The sequence below is a fragment of the Mauremys mutica genome, chromosome 2 (assembly GCF_020497125.1).
Source record: "Mauremys mutica isolate MM-2020 ecotype Southern chromosome 2, ASM2049712v1, whole genome shotgun sequence".
Lineage (NCBI taxonomy): Eukaryota > Metazoa > Chordata > Testudines > Geoemydidae > Mauremys > Mauremys mutica.
In genome coordinates this window covers 259898233-259921780 of record NC_059073.1, presented here as the reverse complement: position 1 = coordinate 259921780, position 23548 = coordinate 259898233, and the positions used below count along the sequence as shown (strand labels likewise).

General features: G+C 43.0%; 1 protein-coding gene across 4 annotated transcripts in view; it reads left to right on the top strand.

The window, feature by feature from the left end:
* PIP4K2A (phosphatidylinositol-5-phosphate 4-kinase type 2 alpha) overlaps positions 1-23548 on the top strand; it is a 188132-nt gene that overhangs the window by 101671 nt on the left and 62913 nt on the right. For all 4 annotated transcript variants that reach the window (XM_045006242.1, XM_045006244.1, XM_045006246.1 and 1 more), the window contains one exon: positions 19388-19540. In XM_045006242.1, coding sequence (XP_044862177.1) covers positions 19388-19540 — 153 coding nt within the window. The remainder of the gene's footprint in view (positions 1-19387; positions 19541-23548) is intronic.

The following is a 23548-nucleotide window of genomic DNA, read 5'->3' as shown; positions in this document are numbered from 1 at the left end:
GATTTTAATTGTATAAGACACAATAACTAAAACTTCGAAGAAAGGTAACGCCCTCAAATTGAATGCAGAGGAGATTGGCTTATTTACTTATTGTTATTTTTGTATTATTTGTACCTAAGAGCACCAGTCATGGACTACCCATTGTGCTACTCACTCTGCAGACAGATGATAAAGAGACTGTACCTGCCCCTCAGAGCTTACTGTCGTGGGTATCTGGCGTCTGTCGTGTCCTAATATAAAATCCCACTGTAAGAGAATATAGATTTTTTTTTCTCTCCAGCACATAAATTGCTTAAGATAATCCAAAAGGAAATGTACAGGGTGAATAGTTCCAGTAAACTGTTAAGTATACTCTAGAATTCTTTCAGATCATTTTAGATTGAGATTTTTAGACCCTAGGTTTTTCAGGGCAGAATTTTTATTGTACTATCCAGAGCTGAACACGTAATCAGTGCTAAACAAATGATAAATGATGGTAATCTAAATGTACCCCAAACTTTTCTGCAGTGGGATGCAACCTTTTTAAAGAAGGTGAATTTCCTTACATCAGTAAAGAAGCATAGTGAAATCTTCACGCAAGCAGACTACTTAGAAGATTTTTACCAGGGGCATATGCTACGAGATAGTTGTTTTTTCTGAAGGAGAATCACTATTGAGTTTTCAACACTTAAAAATATTTGTGGAAGCTGCTTTGTACTTTAAATCTAAATTGGGTCAATGCAGAGTATGAGAGAATTCTGTAAAACCAGGACAGAATTAAATCTCATATTAACCTGAAGGGTTTGGAAGGATCTTGAGGTAGAAAGTATATGAATATAGAAATAAAGTTTAGTCCTGGCCAAAGTGTTTCATAAATAGAGATAATGTAGCTAAGCTAATACTTCAAATTTAAAATGCTGACTGCAGATCCAGCCAAGATATATGCAATATTATTGTTTGTTGTAGTTATCTGTGAGCTTGAACAATTACAGTGCTAGGAATTCAAATATATTTTAACCTTTTAAATTGTCCCCACCTAATTAGCTAGGCAATAAGAGGCATTAGCCAGCCTCAGAAAGTGAGTTCAGGGATACCATATTCCCAGTGGAAGGAGAAAAAGCCTAAGGCCTGAGCTGACATGATTGAATTGTTTTTAAAACACAAACACAAACTGACACTTTTTTACTTTCAGAAACATATTGTGAAGCCTTTGAGAAAGGTTCACTTCCTAAGGGGTTCCATATAATTTGTATTTAAACCTAAGAGAGATCTCCACCTTGTCATTTTATCACCCATTTTCCCTTCTAAATAATGGCTTCCAATAGTAGCTAAAATCCTGGTGGGTTAAGAGATTTCTTTCAGGAATAATCCACTGTGATCTATCAGGATTTGTCCAGGGCTGAACATTTGAAAAGCTTGTTCCATCTTACTGGTGTGGTCCTGTTCACTAGCTGAAGAAATTATACAATGGAGCAAAAGCAAGCATATACTAGTTCATTAGTATTAGAGGCATTTTCTCTCTTAAGGCTACACTCTAGGGTCGTTCTGTTTCACCCCTTCTGTTCCTTGGCTCACTAATGTGAAATGTCCCATTGAGAGGGGAATTCCAACTTGGTAAAGAAAGGGATGTAATATCTTTTTTGCAGATTTTCTGCTTTATGCTTCATATTCAGAAAAGTGCTCCAATGAGCATTGTTGCTTATAATGAGTGTCCTGTATTCTGGTCTGAGAATAAATTGGGAGAAGTCTAGTATTTTCATTGAGAGAAAGGATTATGGAACAGATAATGAGTAATTTACTGTAGATAAGTTTAAATACTTGGAATATGGTTCACAAGAAAGGAATCCCAATTAACTTTGAACAATGTCATCCCCATTACAGAGCAAGATAGGACTAATATAGACAAATTGGCCCACTTACCTCTTTCATTAATCAGATATATCAGTGTAATTAAAATGAATGTTCTTTCCAAATATCTTTGTTTCTGCAGATATCCTTGATAAGTTGTTCCGGAGGATAGATAGAATTTATTCATAGGGAAAGAATTCTCCACTTCATAAAATAGTTTGTGAACTGATTAACCCATAGGTACTGAGACGACATCTTTTGATCTGATCCCTAAGGAAGAATTGAGGCCTCATAAAATACAGTGCTGTTCACACAACCCAGGCTATCTGAATTTAAAGTCTTAAAGTCTCAGGGAGTCTCTCCCCTGTGGATCCTGGTTCACAATCCGCATATGTGTGTAAGTCCTGAAGGCAGTTATTTCTAGCAGTGGGATGATCTTGGAATTATGACAGTTCAGGATCTATATAACAGTCCTCTTTTCTTTTGAGGCAACCAAAGCCAGCTATCATGTCCCTAGATCTTTTTCACAGGCTTCTCCAACTTAGACATTTTAATACGGAAGAGATGAATTCCAGGTTTTCTGATAAACCAAAATTTTAACCCATAGTTCCATAGCTACTGATGATTCTAGTTTTTAAAAAGTTATTAATTTATTATAAACAAAGGCCTAGAGAGGAGAACTAAAACTAAATGGGAGGAAAACCTACATGTACAGTACTCAGTGCAATACAGGAGTGATAATTAGATATGAACAAAATCGTATATCAGTGCAAGACTGAGACTAGTTCTCATCAATTTAAGTCATCCCAGCAAGGCTACCCAAAATAAATGTTAGTTTTGATGATTTAAGTATATGAAGTGTAACGTAGAATCTGGGATTTGTTATGGGAATGTAGAAAAGTCCAAGTGTCACATCAATTAGGGGAGATACTGAAAGTGAGGACTTTAATGCTGCTTCAGATATGTCTTTTGAATTACTTATCCAAATTAAGGTATCAGAGAAAGTTTATAGGAATTGCATTCTGCATAGTCACACTTTGTACAGTAACTCCTCACTTAAAGTCGTCCTGGTTAATGTTATGTTGCTGATCAATTAGAGAACATGCTCGTTTAAAGTTGTGCAATGCTCCCTTATAATGTTTGGCAGCCACCTGCTTTGTCCACTGCTTGCAGAAAGAGCAGCTGGTGGGGGCTTGAAACCAGGGTGGACTGGCAGCCCCCCATCAGCTCCCTGCTCCCCTAAGTTCCCTGTGAGGCAGCCGCCAGCAGGCTATCAATTGCCTGGCAGTTCAGCTGTCCCTCCCCCCAATGCCATGTGCTGCGCCTGCCCTCTGCCTTGGAACTGCTCCCGGAAGCTTCCTGCTTGTGGTGCAAGGAGGAGGGGGAGAGGGGTGCTAATGTCAGAGTGTCCCCTTCCCCCTCGCTCCTGCCCCCCACTTACCCCATTTCCATAGAGCGGGGGGGTGTGTGGAAACAACAGGGCTCAGGAGGGAAGGAGCTTGCTGGCAGCAGCTGCTCTCTCAACTTGCTGATCTTCTTAAAAAAGCAATGTACTTAGAGTAGGGTCAGCATTCTTAAAGGGCCAATGCCTCTCTCTCTCTCTCTATCTCTCCCCCTCACACATGGTGTGTCTCTCTGTCTCTCTCTGCCATGCGGTCTCCCCTCCCTACATTCTTGCTGCCTTGTAGAGTGTGAGGCTACATTAACAACAATGTTCTAACTCTTGAGGGCTCAGCTGAGTGCTAGTTCATCATTTAACAGTAAGGCATTCCCTGGGAAATATCCCACCCTCTTCCACCTTCTGACTCCACCACCTCAACCAGGCTTCACAATCATCATTGCTGTTAACAGTATTAAATTGTTTGCTTAAAACTTTGTGTGTGTGTGTGTGTGAGGGAGAATATATAGTCTTTTGTCTGGCAAAAAAAAAATTCCCTGGAACCTACTCCCCCCATTTACATTAATTCTTATGGGGAAATTGGATTCACTTAACATCGTTTCACTTAAAGTAGCATTTTTCAGGAACATAACTACAATGTTAAGCGAGGAGTTACTGTAGCATGGATCATTGATACACAGTTTTGATACCCTTCTCACTGTGTGAGTGAACTTGTCAGATTGATACTTCCTTGACCTTTGGGGGGAAAAAACAATATGAAATATTAGATGAAATTGTCAAGACCTTAAGAAAAAGGCATAATGAATATGTGGAGCTGTGATGATGAATGAAGTCATCTACTCTAGGATAAGAAACTTGAATCTTTTGTCAGAAAATACATCAATAGGTTTCTGATCTTTTTATCTGTTGTTATTGTGCTGCTGTATATGTTATGTTGGTATGTAATTACTGTGTAGCCTTTTGGCTCAGTTGTTAAGATAACTATTGAGATATATTTTGTTAGAATTTTTCAACATAACTTTAAATGTATAAATATAATTATGCCCTGCTTCTCCCCTTTTTGACTAACACTGCCTCCTGCTACTTCAAATTACAATTGACGCTTTTGTGGCTGATTTTTCCCCCCCCAATTTGGAAGCTTAAATAGTGGTTTAATTTCAGCTGGTGCTGCCATATCTCTGAAAGGGAGCATCTAAAATACTTATTCCTAACTGCTTGGGATAATGGAGAAATATGAGAAATAAAGGAATGTAACTTTCTCTGAATCTTGATAATTGGCTTTCCACTTCTCCCTTCCCTCCGTCAGCCCCACAAATGGATTATCCTATTTTTCTTCTCTTGTCCCCTTTGCAACTGTCAGTTCAAGTACTGTCCTCATTGTCAGTTCTCTCTGAGGCATTGTGGCTGGACTGCAAGAGTCTTCTGCAGTAGAATAGGAAGTACTCCACTCTGGACTTCAGCACAGTATTTAATCTCTGAGTGGTGGTGCTGCGTTCCCTACATCATCAGTGGGTCTAGCAGTCCAGCAATATTAGTGTTATTTTGGAGGAAGATAGGGGCTGAGCTTGTCACTATCTTCTTATTTGCCCTCAGACTTCATCCTTATTTCATTAATACCAGGATGAGAACAATAACTACAGAGTGTAAACTGAAGTGAGATGGCACTTGACAAATCTAGTTGTCAGGGCCTTTGTGTACCAGTTGATTACCAAGTTGCGGTCAGGAGACCCATAGTGAGATCAGGGTCGAGCCAGGTCAAGATACCAGGAACTCAGGGTCAGGCACCAGGATGCAGACAGGAGACAAATAGCGGAGTCAGGGATGAACTGGGGTAAGAAGCCAGAGTCTAGGCTTCACAGCAAAACAAGATCTGGAGCAGAAGCAAGCGGGCAGTCTGCATCTTTGCTCAGAGAGCTCTCTATGATGGCTTTCAGTGCTCAGTCTCCAGTACAAGCTGCAACAGACGATAGAATATTTAGTCACTGTTCCTAGCTCATGCATAATAGACCTGCTCTTTTACCAGCTTAGTCCCCTCTGAGCCTCGCTGAAGTGAAAAGGAATTCCACCTCTGAATTATCTAACCTAATAGTGTAATTTGTCAGTGCCATCCTCTAAATCACAGAACTTTCTCCCACTTTCCTCCTCCATTTCCATCCTTCTTTCACCATTACAGTGAGCTTCATTTTGTCGCCTTCATAGGCAATCAGTGCTGAAAACATCTGTCAAAAGAGATAGGAAGTTTACTTATAAGACAAACACATTGGGTAAAATTCTGGCAAAACTCCTATTCACTTAAATGGGGCCAGTATTGCACACACTGATCCTGCAGCATTCCTGGTGCTGACTGGTAGGGAACAAAGGACTGATCTCAGAACCCATGCCTGATTCTCCTCATGGCCATGAACTATACAGTTAAATCACTAGGCTGACACAATGAGCTTCAGTTTTAGTTGTCATGTTTTAAGTACATCAGTGGATAATTGCTCCTGCTACATACTGCTGCAGTTATTTTGCTTGAGCAAAGCTGACCCATATGGACTCCAAAAACAACATATAAACTCATGTGCCTTGATTTTTATTTCAGATACATAGCTGCATATCACAGAATATCTTGTAAAGTTAGTTCTCCTGTTTGTTCATTTTAGCATTGTGTGTGCTTGAATGAGATTAAACTATAGACTAGCATTTTTAGTACATTTACTTCTAGCCAGACCTTGTGTGAAATTCCACTGAAAGTGAAAGATTTAGATCCTAGTGAGTACAGGGCCATTCAGTCAATTCCATTTGACAGATTAATGTCTTACTGTTTTTCTAAATCTGTGTTTCATCACAACAAACTATAATTGTGACCTTTTCTCTTTGTAGAAAAAGCTACTTTTCTGTGATAATTTTTGACTTTTTTTTAAGAGGAACTTAATAAAGTATTTGTACTGTATCCAGAATGTAGCTTAAATGTATATAAAGTGTTGAGATACATAATCTTGAGTCTGTTACAGAAGTAGCAATTATTAAACAATGACATTTACATGAGATGTATAAAAGATTAAAGATTAGAATGAGCTAATTAAATTGACCTTTAAATCGCCTCACTTTCTTTGAGTCTCTGGCTAATCCTAGACCTCCCACTGTGGAGTTAAACATCCTCACTGTGAACTTTAGGTGTAGTGGGAAGAGAAGGAAGAGCTGCACTGGCAGTTCCATTAAAAAAAAAATTAAGGTAGCATTTTGCCAGTTATAAATGTAACTTTCTACGGTAGAGTAAACCTCATCTCTCCTATCCTTTTGTGGGGGGAGGGAATAGGGGTCAGTTTTTCTCCCCCACAAGAAGAATAACTTTATTCTGAACAAGTTAATCCAAAGAAATATCTAACTCGTGGCATAAAATTGTTCAGTGTAGGCAACAGAACCAAAACTACTTTTTTTGAGGTGTTGAAGGGTTACTTTCTTCTTTATTATCTGGAATTAGGATAATTAACATTAGTATATTAACCTTATTGGTTAAATTAAGATGCTGCTTCTATTTGACTAACTCTTGTGGCTCCTGCTGTATTTGAAAGCCTTACTAATGTGTATATATAGGAATAGAGAATTAAAGCTGCAAAAGGTAAAATGAGTGCTTCAGAGACCTGCTTGTTGCTGTATTTAATAGGGTTTTCAAGAACTATGTGTTGTAGTGTATCTGTGCTTTTAGGACCCAATTCAAAACCATTTTAAGAAGGCAAAATAATGCCAAAATAGTGTTGCCATCCTGAGCAAAATAATGTAAAAGTTGATACTGGCTTCAATTGATAAAGAATTAAAGGATAAGAATATAATTAATGCCAGTCAACATGGTTTGATGGAAAGTTGATCGTTTCAAACAAACCTAATTTCAATCTTGATGAGATAATAAATTTGGTTGATAAAAGTAACTCCATAGATGTAATATACTTATTTTTGTAGGACAATTGACAGTACCACATGACATTCTGATTAAAAATTTAGCACTATACAATAGAGTGTATTAAATGGCTTGAGAACTGACAAATCTCAAAGTATTTGTCAATGAGGAATCATCATTGAATGGGAGTGTTCGTAGTCAGGTTCTGCAGGGATCGGTATTAGGCCTCATGCTATTCAATATTTTCATTAATGATCTGGAAGAAAATATAAAATCACTGCTGATAAAATTTGTGAATGAGACAAAGATTGGCAGAATGATAACTATTGAGGACAAGACTGTCATACAGAGTGATTTGGATCACTTAGTAATATTGGCCCATTCAAGCAAAATGTGTTTTAATACAGCCAAATGCAAAAGTAGATATCTAGAAACAAAGAATGCAGGCTGTATATACAGAATGGGAGACGATATCCTGGAAAGCAGTATCTCTGAAAAGGATTTAGGTGTTGTAATGGACAAACAACTCAACATTAGCCGCTAGTGTGATGCTGTGACAAAAAGAGATATTGAATTCCTTGGATATGTAAATAGGGGAGTAGTAAGAAAGAGTATGGAGGTATTTTCAACTCTATATATGGCATTGGTGATACCGAAAGTGGAATACTGCTTATAATTCTGGTATCCAAATTTTAGAGAGGATGTTTGAAAAACTTGAAATGATGCAGAAAAATGATTTGAAGCCTGGCGAAAATGTCTTAAATTGAGAGTCTTAAAGAGCTCAATCTGTTTAGTTTAAGAAAGAAGATTGAGAGGTGACTTAATGATAGCAAAGAGTTCTGTGGCACCTTATAGACTAACAGACGTATTGGAGCATGAGTTTTCGTGGGTGAATACCCACTTCGTCGACATATACCTGCTGGCAAGGGGGGCAAAGGGGCTAATTGCCCAGGGGCCCGGGTGAATTAAAAGGACCCAGCTGCCGCTGCCACCACCAGCGCAGCAGAGCTAAGGCACGTTTCCTGCCTGCCCTCACTCCACGCTGCAGCTGGAACGGCCCTACAGCCCCTGGGGGGAGCAGGGGGTCTCCGCACACTGCCCCAGCTCTGCACACTGACTCCGCAGCTCCTATTGGCTGGGAACTGCACTGCAGCCAATGGAAGCTGCATGGGCGGTGCCTGCGGACAGTGGCGTGCGGAGACCCCTTTGGGCTTCCCGCCTAGGAGCCTCTGCCAGAGGGGTGTGCCGGTCGCTTTCGGGAGATGCCTGAGGTAAGCACTGACCCCTTCCTGCACCCCAGCCTACAGCCTGCACCCCAACTCCCCTCCCTGAGCCCGCACCCTCTCCCACACCCAAACTCCCTCCCAGAGCCACACCCCCTCCTGCACCACAACCCCCTGCCCCAGCCTGGTGAAAGTGAGTGAGGGTAGGGGAGAGCGAGCGACAGAGGGAGAGGGGATGGAGTGAGCAGGGGACAGGGCCTCAGAGAAGGGGTAGGGCAAGGCAAGGCAAGGGTCTTTGGGTTTGCGCAGTTAGATAGTTGGCAACCCTACCAGGCAGGCATGTAGAAACCCTGGCTGTGTCGGAAGAGGGCGCCCAGCAGCTCGCTGAGCACTAGCCAGTGCAGGTGCAACACCACCCACATGTCCCATGGACCACATCCATGCGGGCGTGGTAACCCATTGACTGTTTTGCCCTGGGGCCTGGAATTGCTGTTGGTGGGCCTGTCTAATGGTCCCTTCTGGCCTTAAACTCTATGAAAAACTCATTGAAGTCCAAAGAAAGACTCCAATGGACTTTGAATCAGGCCCCAAATGCAGGACCTGTTAGTAACAGTTTAAAATGGGCTTCATTCCCAGTGCACCTCCCTGGACCTAGAACTATTCAGGGGAGGTCGCCCACTCTGGGGGCACTAGGACCAGGGGGTGTGCGCACACACCTCCAAAATTTTTGGAACTTACATGGCATTTGCTGCAATCACATTGTTCACTCTCCTTATATGCTATTCCCCTTTCCCATCATGTGTATATTTAGAAAATATTGTCTCATTGTTTCCTTGTACTCCTCTGTCTCTGTAGCCATCTCTTGTCTTATACTTAGATTGTAAGCGCTTTTGGGCAGGGCCTGTCTTTTTGTTCTGTGTTGAGAGGGTGGTGTCTGGGCCAAACCCGGGCAATAACTGGAGCAGAGAGCTGGCCCACAGGACAGGAGCCGTGGGAGCTGTTTCTGTGGGATGAGTGCAGGGTGTGTTCCATCTCCAGCTCCCCCTTGTGGGTCTTCGGCAGAACCCGATCCGCCTTCCCCCACATCCCAAGATGGTCAGAGTTAATAAAATGAAATAAGAAATTCCCAAAAAATAAAATGAAAAAGTATAAATTATTTCACTGGACTCTAAGGTACAGTAGAGGGGAACGACCTTTCATTTTCTAAAGCGCTTCCACTGCCTATTGCAGTGCAGGTGAAACAAATATATGTAATGTAGTTGTGCAGATAAAGTTAATCTGCATCAAGAACGCTTTAGGGAATGAATTACTAACAAAAATCAGTGTGGCTTTCAGCAGGCTATATTTAATACTGTAGAATTAATGAACTAATTAATTTTACTATCAAGTAGTTCTGTGGTATGAGACACATTGGCTGTGATTGTAGCCTTTAGATGTTGAAGGTCAGATTAATTTAATGACCTTAAATGAAATCTGTTGCCTGTTACTCAGTGCACATGTAGGTGATCTTTTTATTGACCTGTGTAGAGGCAATGTGACATTTCAACCAGGGTTCCTCACAAGGAAACTATTCTGTGGACTGTGCGTAAATGAAAAGATTTTATTAGAAGCCTCTTCAAGCATGTCATACTAAATATGTCTTTATTTGTTTAAGTAATTACTGTACAGAAGTTCAGCTTATTCTTAAAGTGACCTCCATAAATATTCACATTTACAAAGTAGAAAAGCTGTTCACTCTCCTGAGATCAAAACCCCGTACGCACAGGCTTAAAATTTCACAAATTAAAAGTGAACAGGGAATTCAAGCAGCACTATTTCACTCAGAATAATATACATGGAATAAGTTGCTACGCAAAGCTATTAAGTGGAATAGTATACATGAGGTTGACAGACATTTTAATCATGAGAGAGAGGATTGAGGCACATGGTGATAAAATAGAGAAGGCTGGGATAAATGTAAAGGGGACAGGGTTGTGTGACCTCATGTGATCTTTTCTTGTTCTGTAATGCTCTTTGGAGACTACATAGCAGTATTGCTCTTACTGACAACAGAATTAATAAAATGACTTGTTTGTGGTTAGTATGACTAATGGCTCACTGTTATGTAAACATGCCACAGTGTACAGTAGCTGCGTAATAGGAGTGTGCTGTTGGTTCATAGTGAAAAACATGGAAGGGCTATTAAAACATTTAATCTATCCCCTTGCTAGGGCAGAATGCAGCTGCTTTATAGGGCCACGCTTAAATACATGTAAAGGATAAATCCTTCAACGTCCCTCCCCTTTCCAGTCTATACATTTCTAAAGATTAACTGGTTTGGTTTCTTTCCCTTCTCTTTCTCCAAACAAGAAAAAAAATAGTCTGAGCAGTTCTGAGAAGGGGTGCACACTGTCTGGCACTTCCATTGCTCATCCCTTGCTATCTGTTCCTTCCCCTCCACTATTCTTTTTTTTTTTCTTTTTGTTAAAGCTACCTTGCGTCTGGGAGCTCCTTTTATCTGTGTTACATTTGAGATTGGGAAGGAAATAAGAAAAGACTGACAATCCATTTATAAAATCCCATGTACAGGAGGAGTTATGCCAGTTAGGGGTGGGCTAGTGCCTATATGTACACGGCTCTGGCAATGATAGCAGCTAGCTCTAGAAGAGCTGAAGAGCCCTATGCTGCTTTCTTTAAGGAGGTCAAATCCAGTTATTTTTATGTATATTGATGCATATTCAGTTTATCTTATTGTCCTGTTTGCTCACTTTGACTCAGTGTTGCCACCAAAGTCTAGCTACAACACTGTTGTTTTACCACTTTCCATCACAGAAAGCAGTGTGATACATTTTATCTCACAAAAAGAGATCTATGAATTAGGACTGTTTTTAAGCTGACTGCTAAAAAGCAACACCGTTCAGGGAATGCGACAGTATTTTTCAGTCTGCCTGTTAATCGCTGTAACTTATACACCTTTTTGGGTATATCTACATTAAAATAAGATGGTGCTTTTAAAAATATTTTAATGTTTTTTTAAAAATGTTTATCCTAGTCTAGACTTATCTCCTGAGGTTCATATCTAACCTTAAAAAGGAAAAGTCCAAAAAATTGTGCACACACTGTGACATATGCTGTGCACTGAATGCCACATTATTTTACTGTTATTTTCATGTCTGGATCTTCTCTTACCAGCTGTCAGTTCATCAGTTACTGTACCAGACCCAGCTACTGTCAGGATCCCCTTGTCCATTCTGTACAATTCCTTAATGAAAATTGGCAAGGACCTGTGTGAAACTGACACGAAACACAAAAATGCCAATTGCCCCATTTAAACTATTCTTTACTTCCCTTTCCTACCTAACAGTCTCTTCTTTCTGCATACACAATACATATGCTACATATCTTTAGTATAAATTGGAAATGCAGGGGCAGAAAGGTTTTTGGTTGATGGTGTCTGTTTTTAAACCAAGAATCAGGCATATGCTAACTGCCTCTAGGTGGGAAGGTTTCTTATTTTTAAAACTTGTTTAATTTTTAGCAAAATAGCTGTTGTGTTTCCACTCTGTGGCTCCCTAAAACTTTTCTAGTCCAGTATATTTCATTGATGTTTGTGTGCCCTATCTATCATTTACAAATGTTGGCACTTGTGGACAAGTTTTCCTCCCTTTATTTAAAGATGATTGCTCTGATGTCCAGGCAACAGGGCTACATGTTCTAATGAAGGTTAGTTTTGAAAATTTGTAACTGGATGATAAATGTAACTAGTATAGTTGGGAAATGAGAAACTTCATATGCTGTGTGGAAGTTTTCCCTCAGCGAATCCTTTGTTTCTGCTTGACAGGAGCAGTGACATTAAATTGTCTGCAAACATCCACCAGTAGAAAAGGCAATACTACCTTGGAACTACCAGAAAGTGGTAGCCTTTTCCAAGCAAATATTGTAATCCACACAATACAATAACTTTCCATAAACTGAAAAACAAATTAATGTGCTTGAATGATCTCCTAATGCAAATACAAAGAAAAATCACAATAAACAACTTGCTAGTAGTAGTAGAACTAAATAATACCCTTTACTAAATTACTTGCAGCCCTTCTTCTCAGGCTTAAGGGGAATTGTATTCTTCAGTGCCTGCCATTATTTCAAACTACATTTGTGATCAAAACGTGTCTTACCTAGAGCATGTCTACACTACAAGCTTAGGCAACCTGTGTTAGGCTGACTTACAGCCACCGCAGTAATTACTGCAATGGTTCACGTCCACATTGCCCTCCTTCTGTTGGTGGTGCACATCCTCACCAGGAACGCTTTCACCAACTTAAGAGGGCTGGTGGGGAGGTGAGACCCTAGACTCTCAGTTCCATGTGACTCCCAGCTAGGAGCCTGGCTCCGCCCGTTTTCCTTGCTCCCTGTACCTCGCTGGGAGCACAGCTGCCCCCGGGCTCCTGGCTCTCTGCTGGGATCAGGGCTGCCCCCCAGCTCTGAGCTCCCTGCTCCCCAACAGGAGCAAGGCAGCCACCCAGGCTTTTGCCTCCCCACTGGGAGCATGCCAGCCAACCTGGCTTTCGCCTCTCCAGTCCCTGCTGGGAGTGAGCCAGCTGCTGCCATTCTCAGCAGGGAGCGTGAGCCTCAGTGCAGCTGGGCTCCCAGCGGGGAGCCAGGCAGGCATAGTCCGGCTGAAAGTGGGTAGCCTGGGCGGCAGCCCAGCTGGGAGTGAGGAGCCGGGACCCCGGGCGGCAGCCCAGCCGGGGGCCGGGACCCCGGGCGGCAGCCCAGCCGGGGGCCGGGACCCCGGGCGGCAGCCCAGCCGGGGGCGTTGGGAGCGGGGCGGCAGCCCAGCCGGGGGCGTTGGGAGCGGGGCGGCAGCCCAGCCGGGGGCGTTGGGAGCGGGGCGGCAGCCCAGCCGGGGGCGTTGGGAGCGGGGCGGCAGCCCAGCCGGGCGCGTTGGGAGCGGGGCGGCAGCCCAGCCGGGGGCGTTGGGAGCGGGGACCCGGGGCGGCAGCCCAGCCGGGGGCGTTGGGAGCGGGGACCCGGGGCGGCAGCCCAGCCGGGGGCGTTGGGAGCGGGGACCCCGGGCGGCAGCCCAGCCGGGGGCGTTGGGAGCGGGGACCCCGGGCGGCAGCCCAGCCGGGGGCGTTGGGAGCGGGGACCCCGGGCGGCAGCCCAGCCGGGGGCGTTGGGAGCGGGGACCCCGGGCGGCAGCCCAGCCGGGGGCGTTGGGAGCGGGGACCCCGGGGGGCAGCCCAGCCGGGAGTGGGGAGCCGGGACCCCGGGCGGCAGCCCAGCCGGGGGCGTGGGGAGCCGGGACCTCGGGCGGCAGCCCAGCCGGGGGCGTGGGGAGCCGGGACCTCGGGCGGCAGCCCAGCCGGGGGAGTGGGGAGCCGGGACCCCGGGCGGCAGCCCAGCTGGGAGTGGGGAGTTGGGACCCCGGGGGCGTCGAGCGGGGAGCCTGGGCGGCAGCCCAGCTGGGAGTGGGGAGTTGGGACCCCGGGGGCCTCGAGCGGGGAGCCTGGGCGGCAGCCCAGCTGGGAGTGAGGAGCCAGGACCCCGGGGGCGTTGAGCGGGGATCCTGGGCAGCAGCCTGGCTGGGAGTGAGGAGCCGGGACCCTGGGGGTGTCGAGTGGGGAGCCTGAACAGCAGCCCAGCTGGGAATGGGCAGTCAGGACCCTGAGGGTAGTCGAGTGGGGAGCCTGGCCAGCAGCCTGGCTGGGAGCAGAGAGCCAGGGGCAGCGGGCAGTAGCCCAGCTGGGAGCAGGGAGGACTTTCTTGTCAATTTCATGGCTCTGCATGGACATGGACACTGCATCATCCTAACTACACCAACATAAGCCCTACGCCTCTCATAGAGGTGGAGTAATGTCAGTGTAGTAGGGCACTTACATCAGTGGGAGCAAGGCTGTAAAGTGTACACTGACATAGTTAGGTCTACATAAGCTGCCTTACGTCGACCTAACAAGTGTAGACCAGGGCTTAGTAACTACAGGATGTGGCTCCCAAAGGATGGCTATTGCTCCTCACAACTAGCTGTAGCATAGTGTATCCTATATCTTGAGAGATAATTAATTCCTGGATCTCATCCCCTTCCCTTCACAATTGTGTGGACCATATCCTCTCCCATTTACAATCACATGGCATACCAGTGGAAACTACAGCAGTTTCTTACATAGCAGTTAATACCCAGGAAGTGTTTAATGTATTTTTAGCTGTCTTAATGCATTTCAGCAGCTGGAAACAGGGAGACCCAGCACCATTTGACCCAGGCAACTCTCCAGGGGCCTGCAGACCACCAGTGGTCCTTGAACCCAGTCTGAAAACCAGTGAGCAATAGTTAAATCTCAACTGAGTTTTTAAAAAACTCCCAAACAAAACATCCTCTCACTTTGTCTGTTTTGGGTTGGAGGGTTTTTTTTCATTCATGTCAAACTTTCTAATTCATTAGAATGTGAGTTCTGATTGGGGATCAGAGGATAGTTTTCACCCTTATTGGCTATGAGCCCTTGCAGAATCCTGTTGAATTGTGCAAAGGAATTAGAATAGTAGCTGGAGTAAAATGGGGGGGGGGGTAACTATTCATATTCTGTACATTGAGAAATTTGGCATATATAATTTTTTCCACAATCCCAGTGAAGACATTTTACTTTAAAGGCCCTTTCATCTTCCTCTGGCTTCTCACTTTATTTAGTGTTCATTTAACCCTGATTAATTGTGATGTCTTCTTGTGAAGACATGGGTTTTAAAAAACAAGAAAGGGGAAGAAAATATGTGAAGATACAATTGTGTAATGCCTTTGTGGCTGGAAAAAAATAAGGGAAATGAGCAAAATCTGCAGTTCACATTTACAGAGCCAACTGTTGCCTGAAAAGCAAGGCCCCAGTCTCACAAAGGGACCTACATGGTGCACAAGGGTCTTTCTGCATCAATCCAGTGGCAGGATCAGAGTCTAAGTGAGAAAATGTTTATGGAAATTGTAAGTGTCCTTATTTATTTTCAGCAAAGGAAGACCAGCTAAATCTGTGAGTTTCACACAGGATTTCCCTCTCAAGCACTTTGATTGGGGAAAAGAGGCCATCTTAGAAGCTATCTTCGTGGGCTGAAATGAATCAACAACAAAAAACCTACTGGTACTTTAATTAGGCTTGAAAATCCCTGTTCAAAATGATATTTTGTGAAAGGTTTTGGCATAAACATGGGCCACATACCTCTCTTATTACTGATTTCCCCTCCCCCCCCTTTTTCCACCTGGTACACATAATGTCTCTTTATTGTTTTTGTAGGTGCTTTTGTATAAAAAAGTGTTTCAGGAATACTGGCAAAAAATTTCAGTGATGAAGAGCCTTCTGCGTTTTGTATGTGGGGACAAATTCTGATATCCTTACTCAAATGTTGTAGTAGTACCTTTCTTTGCAAGACCCTTCTTCCTTTAATGTGACTGTGCTGTAATAAGTGCCCCTCAGTGTAGGAAAGTAATCTGAATCTGGCCCTTAATCTCCAAATATTGTGATGGAAAATGATGCTATAGATTACTTAGTAGGAACTGAAAAATTCAGAAATAAGTCTTCATACATCCACCCTTCCTCTTCCCCGTTTCAGTAGTGGTGGTGTGGACCACATCTCTTTGCAGTTCTTCATAAAAAATATGAATGTGCAACAACGCATGTCCTGCTCCTCAGTTAATTGTTTTCAAGATTTATGCCACATGGCTCACAAGTCCAAGGTTAGGGTTTTTCAGGAGTAATATATTCAGAGAACTGCAGTTACTGACAAATAACCTAGTTTTATTTGTATAGTTACCGGAGAATAAGACACCTTTTCTTCTGGGAACAGTTGTAATTAATTGCCCAGTAACTCCTGTTATTGCTAACTGAATTATATCCTAATAACTGAGGATGAGTTCATGTGACTACTGTACATGCAACAATAACCTGTAATTTACTTTTCTAAGAAATAATTTATTATATTAAATATTTAATGTTTGACATTAAGTCCTAACATTTTTCTGGAGGTGGTAATGAAGCTGACTGCTATTGAACTTCTATTATATAATATTTTAAAAGCTACATTTTAACCCATTACAGAAGAGCTATGGAAACAGAACTGATACACTGCAGTGTTTGGGGGAGGAGTGGAGGTGTATTGAGAATTTCTAAGCTCATCAACTTAGTCGAAAATTAATCTTTTAATTATAAAATGAATGGAATGCTGAGCATCAAATGTAGCATTAAGGTGGTTGGTCCAGTGTCTCACAAATATAGACCACAATTGTAAACAAAAAATAACACCCCAATGGCAGAATGGAGAATATTCCTTTGGTCATCTTTCCAGTGTGGAGCGAGGAACAGGGAGGGAAGTGCAGAGGGTGGAACATCTGAAAGTGGATGAGCCGCAGCAATACATAAACTTGCAGGCTTCCATTCTATTTAAAACAGTGACTCAGAACATGGTGTGCAAAGCCTATCCTGCCTGTTCTGAGGAATCTCCACTTGGGGAAGTGGGGTCTTCGAGATCCTTCCCCCTGCAGAGAGGGAATTGGGCCATCAGTGGCCGCCCCAAAGGTCTCTTTGGATCACAGGAGAGGAAAGGGACATTGAGTGCCCTAGCGTATCATCAGCATCCTATATCTGTATGAAGAAGACAGTGGAAGGGATCACCATGCAGTTGTTTCATCACAGTTGTCGGGATAACCCCAGCTAACTGTGTCTGCTCGGTTCTGGTTTTTTGGGGTTTTTTTTGGTTTTTCTTTTAAATAGGCAAAAATTTTCTATTTTTCTCCCACACTCCATGTTATAAGTACTTTCATTCCAGTTGAGCATTACATTTATATTTGGTATCTCACTGTTTTTGCCAGTCCTTACTTGACCGAATAAAGAAACCTTGTGGAAAACCTTTTTTCATTTAGTATTTAGGCCCTGATTCAGGAAAGCCTCCTCAGTTCAGGATCGAATGTAAGTGTGTGTTAAAGGCCCATTGAAGTCAATGGGATTTATGCACCTTCTTAAAGTTAAGCATGTGCTCAAGTGCTGTCCTGAATCAGCACCATCATCATTCCTATGCCTCTTTACGAATTACATAACCTGGCTAACAAATGGCATCTTCACTGAGCACTTCTAACTTGGGAGCCAAATACTGCCTCTGGAGTCATGCAGAATATGCATGGCTCCAAAGTCCAAGGGACTAGTATGTGTTTCTCCTACGAGCAGATTTGGATCCATGCAGTGCTCAAACACACTGATGTATAAATCACAGTTTCACTAAAATGTACAGTACATATTCCTCAGTGTTTCAGTAAGATTGGAAAGTTTGTTCCTTTTTGGTGGTTTCTGCAGTAAATTAGAACAAGAAATACCTTTCATTTACACTGCCATTACTGTGTACAGCCTCAACAATAGGTCTGACATAAACAGCCATTATATTTCTACCAGAGGTTGTATTTTGCTGTGTTGAGCCATTGATGTGTTTTCTGGCACACAGTATATTGTGTATTTAATGTAGTAAGAAGCAGAGATAATTGCCCCACTAAAGGGACCTCCATGCCAAATAGAAGATGATTCTTTTAAAATAAACCTTTGTGGTTTTGGCCCCTTGTTCGTGTGGAATGAGCGTGATTATAATAACTTTCTGAAAATATTCTCATTCTTGCAGTGTGATCCTACATCTGTCTCTGACTCTTTCAACAATGTGCTATATTGAAAGATTAAAGTACATTGTACTGTGTTGCTACTGTAATTATTCTGCCTGTTTTAAGAGTACTACGACAAGATATTTGCTGGGACTATCACCACTTAAGGATTTGCAGTTGAAAGTTGCATAAGTATATTGTATACAAAGTTTTAATATAATTTTCTGTGCAAATAGCTTTTTTCCAGAGAACCAATATATTGTAAGAATTCATCATATATTTAAAGGGAATGGGGGTGGTTTTTGTTTGTAGCAGCATTTGTTGAGTAGAATGGCATTCTGTGCAAAGAGTTAGGGGTTGGATTTCTTTCCATTGTAGCTAATAGTAAGCAAAGTGGGGACTGGACTGCAGGCTTTATGAACCCAAAAGTGGTACAATCTCTGAATACATTCCAAGAACTCCTACCTAACTTGATTTAGTCTTTTTGGAGTAAAGTCTAATTTTGTGGAGATTTAAATAGGGTGTAGGAGTGGTATTGTATGTTCTTGTTACATGTTGTAATTTCATTATTATTATTATTATTTATTATTTATGTAAGTTTTTTAAATTGTTAGGTACTGTGCCTGGTATAGTCTAACTACTATAAACATTTATATCTAAAGTTATTTTCAGCCAATGGTACACTGTATGTGTTGAATTTTACTATATCGTTTTCATTTTGCCAGTCCTAAAGGTAAAAGTAATGCTGACCTGACTACTCATTTGTTTTCCCTAAAATGCAAGAGAATTCTTTACCCTGTTGTAGTTTGAGGTCACACAAGCATCAGTCTAATAACACCTGCTAATCCTGGAACACTTTGTATCTTTAAAGTATTATACAAAATTAACTAATCCTCTGAACTCCCCCTTTGAGGAAGGGAGGGAGGTACCCTCATTTTACAGAAGAGGAAACAGAGACTGCATGTAACTTGCCCAAGGCCACACATTGAATCAGTGGTAGAGTTGGGATTAGAACCAAGGAATTCTAACTCTCATCTCATGCTTTGTATGCTAGATTACACTGTCTCAGGCATTAATTAATTTTAATATGACAGTGCTCCAACTGATTCATTTTGTATGTGCATTTGTGGTGTACTATTGTATTCCAACTGTTTTATTCCCTATTTAATTTTCTTCCAAAAGCTAACTGTTTTTAAAATAAAGAGTACAAGATCAATGTAAATTTACTTCAGAAATATCATTTAAATATTGGTGGACACTGGTGTTTTTCTCTTTGCAAAATATTTTGTGAAGTAAATGACCATTCAGCCAAGCTAGCAGCCGATTGGCATTTTGGTAGAATTGAGCCAAGGTGCAAATGTTAGGTAAGAGAATAGAAAAAAAATTTGAATGTACTGCATGCATTTCAACTACACTGTGTATTTTTGTCTGACATGTTTTCCCTTTTTTAATTAATGTGGCAGAATTCCTTGACAAGAAGTGCTCCACTTGCTAATGATTCTCAAGCACGAAGTGGTGCCCGTTTTCACACCTCATATGACAAAAGATATGTCATCAAAACTATAACAAGTGAAGATGTAGCAGAAATGCACAACATTCTGAAGAAATATCATCAGGTAATGTTTTAGTTACTATCAGGAAATGGGAAGTATTAAATTTAATTTGGAAAAATGTAAATGAAATTCTCTGATTAAGGAAAAGTTTTAAGTGTGTGCTGTTCTGGCTGTAGTGATGCTGCATTATTAATGTATTGTCAGTTAGTTTCAGATTATTTTTCTTTGGTATGTCGAAAGATCTTGATAAGTGATTGTGAAAATAGAATCAGTCCAGATCATTTAGTTCATCTTCCTTTTGTGCATCACGCTTACAGTCTCATTGACTAAATGCTGCTTATATATTTTAGTAATACTGATTACAAGTGATGAATGTTGCATTTATATATAAAATGAAAATAAAGTGTGTGTGTGTGTTTTGTGCATATGGAGAACATGGTGCTGGGTAAAAAGGCTTTATCTGTATGTATTTGAGGTAACCATGCTACTCGTGTGGCAAAGCCATGAGGGAATAATATGTCATCTCAGATGAGTGCTGATAAAAACCATTATACCATGCCAAGATGTATTCTGTATATACAACATACTTAGCAGGGAAAATACTTAACAAATCTTTCAGAGAGTTTAAAGAAAATTGATACTATTTTTCATATCCCCACACCTGTTAAATCAAACTCTCTACTGCAGGGGTCGGCAACCTTTCGGAAGCGGTGTGCCGAGTCTTCATTTATTCACTCTAATTTAAGGTTTCGTGTGCCAGTCATACATTTTAATGTTTTTAGAAGGTCTCTTTCTATAAGTCTCTATAATATATAACTAAACTATTGTTGTATGTAAAGTAAATAAGGTTTTTAAAATGTTTAAGAAGCTTCATTTAAAATTAAATTAAAATGCAGAGCCCCCTGGACCGGTGTCCAGAACCCAGGCAGTGTGAGTGCCACTGAAAATCAGCTCGCGTGCCATAGGTTGCCTACCCCTGCTCTACGGCATAAGCCTTTGTGAGTGTGGGCAGGAGGGGTGGGGATTATAACTACATCTTAAAAATCTCTAAAAGTTTCCTACAAAGCATATTCTTTCTCCTTCCTTCCAGCATTTCTTCACCCTCACTAATTCTTGGTGGTTTGGAGTGGTGTGAAGGGATTGGAGTGGTAGGCTTGGGATCTGGCTTTCTGTGTGGGGGGGTTAGGCTTAAACTTGAGTCTGAGCCTTGGTTTACTGTGCAGTGTAGACATACCCTAAGTGGCTTCAGCCTGTTTGCTAAATGCTGTGTTGCCAGCTCTTGTGATGTTATCATGCATCTTGTGATATTGGTGTTTTTTCTTAAAGCCCCAGCTCCATGAGTAATTCTCAGTATATGAGTATCTCAACTTCCATTTAAAAAGATAAAAAGCAAGCAGCCATCTAGCAGCCCATATAGTTCAGGAAAACTACTTATAAATTTTAACTCTAAAGGCTCAAAACCCAGAAGGCAAATAAAAATCTCATGATTTTTAAGACAGTTTCATTATCATTGAGGAGTCCTGATTTTTGAATACTTGGGATTGACTGTCCCATCAAACCTTCTTGTGAGGAGCTTTTTGCAGTCAGCTTCCAGCTTACTCTGCCTGGTGCTCCAGTGCATGAACTCCCATTTGAGTTCAGAATGTCTTCAGGGCCTAAAAAGCTGCATATACTTAAGAGCCACAGATTTAATATCCTCGCAGTTGTACATTTTCCTTCGGCTCTGCAGCAGCATACTAAGGCCATCTTTGGATCACACTCCTGCAGTAACTGGGCTTTCTTTGCCCAAGACTGACAGCTAAAGCTAGTCAGAAAAATTCTGACAAAACATTTTTTCAGCAGAATTTGCCAGTTTGTCAAAATTGAAACACTTCATGGAGTTTGTTCAGTTTTGCCAAAGGTTCGATGGAAACCTGCCTGTTTTTCTGCCACCAAGAGGGCTGCTGGGGAGCCCTGGCTTCCTGGATCCACAGCAGCCAAGGGCATAGAAGTCCTGAGAGCCCTGACTCCGTAGCTCCCAGACATCCTGTTGCCCCAGGGTTTCTAGGGTCTATGGTTACAAGGCAGCCTGCCAGGCAGACTGCCCCAGAGCTGGGGCTCCTTTCCCTTTCACAGAGAATTCAGAAATTTTTGATTTCTGTTCTGAATCAGAATGAATCCACATTTCAAAATATCAAAATCTTCTGCAAAACAGAATTACCTTTCTCTGTCCAGCTCTACAGACAATCCAAAAAGAGTCAGAGAAAGGACATTGCATAATAATTATATTACTTTACTTCAGATTTCTGTGTTTGAAAGGTAAATCCCCAATGAGCAGAGCTGCTGCTTAGGCAGCTGTGAGGCAGTTGGAGGAGGGCAGGGGAAAGCAGCTTTGTTGAAGCAGCTCAGGGGCTGGAGTGCTGAAAGAAAGGATGGGGAGCCTACCATTTTTGCTCTGTTCACACCACTATTCAGTGCTTCAAACTTCCATCAGGAGATTGCCCTCGTGGTTTTTTGGACTCTTCCTATGACCAGGGCCGCCCAGAGAATTCAGGGGGCCTGGGGTGGTCTTGCCACCAAATTGCCGCCGAAGACCCAGCACTTCGGCGGTGGGTTCCGGGGCGGAAGGATCCCCTGCCGCCAAAGACCCGGAGCGAAAGAAGCTCCGGGGGCCCAGGCCCCGTGAGAGTTTTCTGGGGCCCTTGGAGCAAGTGAAGGACCCTGCTCCAGGGCCCCCAAAAAACTCTCGTGGGGGCCCCTGTGGGGCCTGGGGCAAATTGCCCCACTTCCCCCACCCCCCCACCCCCAGGCAGCTCTGCCTATGACTGCCTTAGCATTTTAACTTTTGACCTGTGAGTAATGTTACCTCCCCAGGTCAGGCATCTCCAGCCTTAATTTCTCCAGTTTTCCTCTTGCTCATGATGTTTTGCTTTCAGTGATGTGGTTCATTCTCCTGTCCAGGGGCGGCTCTAGGAATTTGGCCGCCCCAAGCACGGCGGCATGCCGCAGGGGGCGTGCTGCTGGTCGCTGGTCCCGCGGCTCCGGGGGACCTCTTGCAGATGTGCCTGTGGAGGGTGCGCTGGTCCCGCGGCTCCGGTGGAGCATCCGCAGGCATGCCTGCGGGAGGTCCACCCGAGCCGCGGGACCACCGAACCCTCTGCAGTCATGCCTGCGGGAGGTCCGCCGGAGCCGCGGGACCAGCGGACCCTCCGCAGTCATGCCTGCGGGAGGTCCGCTGGTCCCGCGGCTCCGGTGGACCTCCCGCAGGCATGACTGCGGGAGGTCCGCCGGAGCCGCCTGCCGCCAAAATGCCGCCCCAAACGCGCACTTGGCGCACTGGGGTCTGGAGCCGGCCCTGCTCCTGTCACTCCCAAAAAACAATGGCTTGGAAATGTAAATGTGCTTTTGTAACCCCTGTCTGCTTGATGTGGTGCTGTGTCCCCCGCTAGTGGCACCTAGGCTATCTAGAGATTAATGAGTCAGCTACAACCTTAGCTAAGAGTCCTATGGCTTTTAGCTCTTGCAGTAGAGGCTCATACACTAAGCTTCAGAAGTCCCAGGTTTGATCCTGCCTCCTGACGACTGGGGTCTGTCAGTGTTACACTATGAGAATAGGCATGTGTTACGAACTGGAAATTCCTGAAATTGGAGTAGAAGAGCCTTATATAGTATCAGTGAAGTGGGAAAGAGTGAGGAGAGTATTACATAGGAGAGGAAAGAGAGACCAGGGAGCAGGAATAGAAAGAGGAAGGATGAGGCAGCAGAGGAGATACAGAATAAGAGGCACGGACAGAAGAAGGCAAACAATGATGCTGAGCAACAGGATAAAGGTGGTGTGATCTCCCTTTCTTCATTCATAACCTCCTTAAAACTTCTGCAAAGTATATCGGTGACAATCAAATATAGGTCACTTACAAAAAAAAACAAAACCTTTTGTCACTTCACAATTGACCCTTCAAACACTGGTTTATGGGCCTTCTTTTCAAACGTTTATAGATGTGCATAACTGTATGCACAAATGCAGGAGTACTGTGTGTGTGCACTTCTGGATCTGACACACAATGCAGACCTAGAAAGTTACTGGATGTTAGA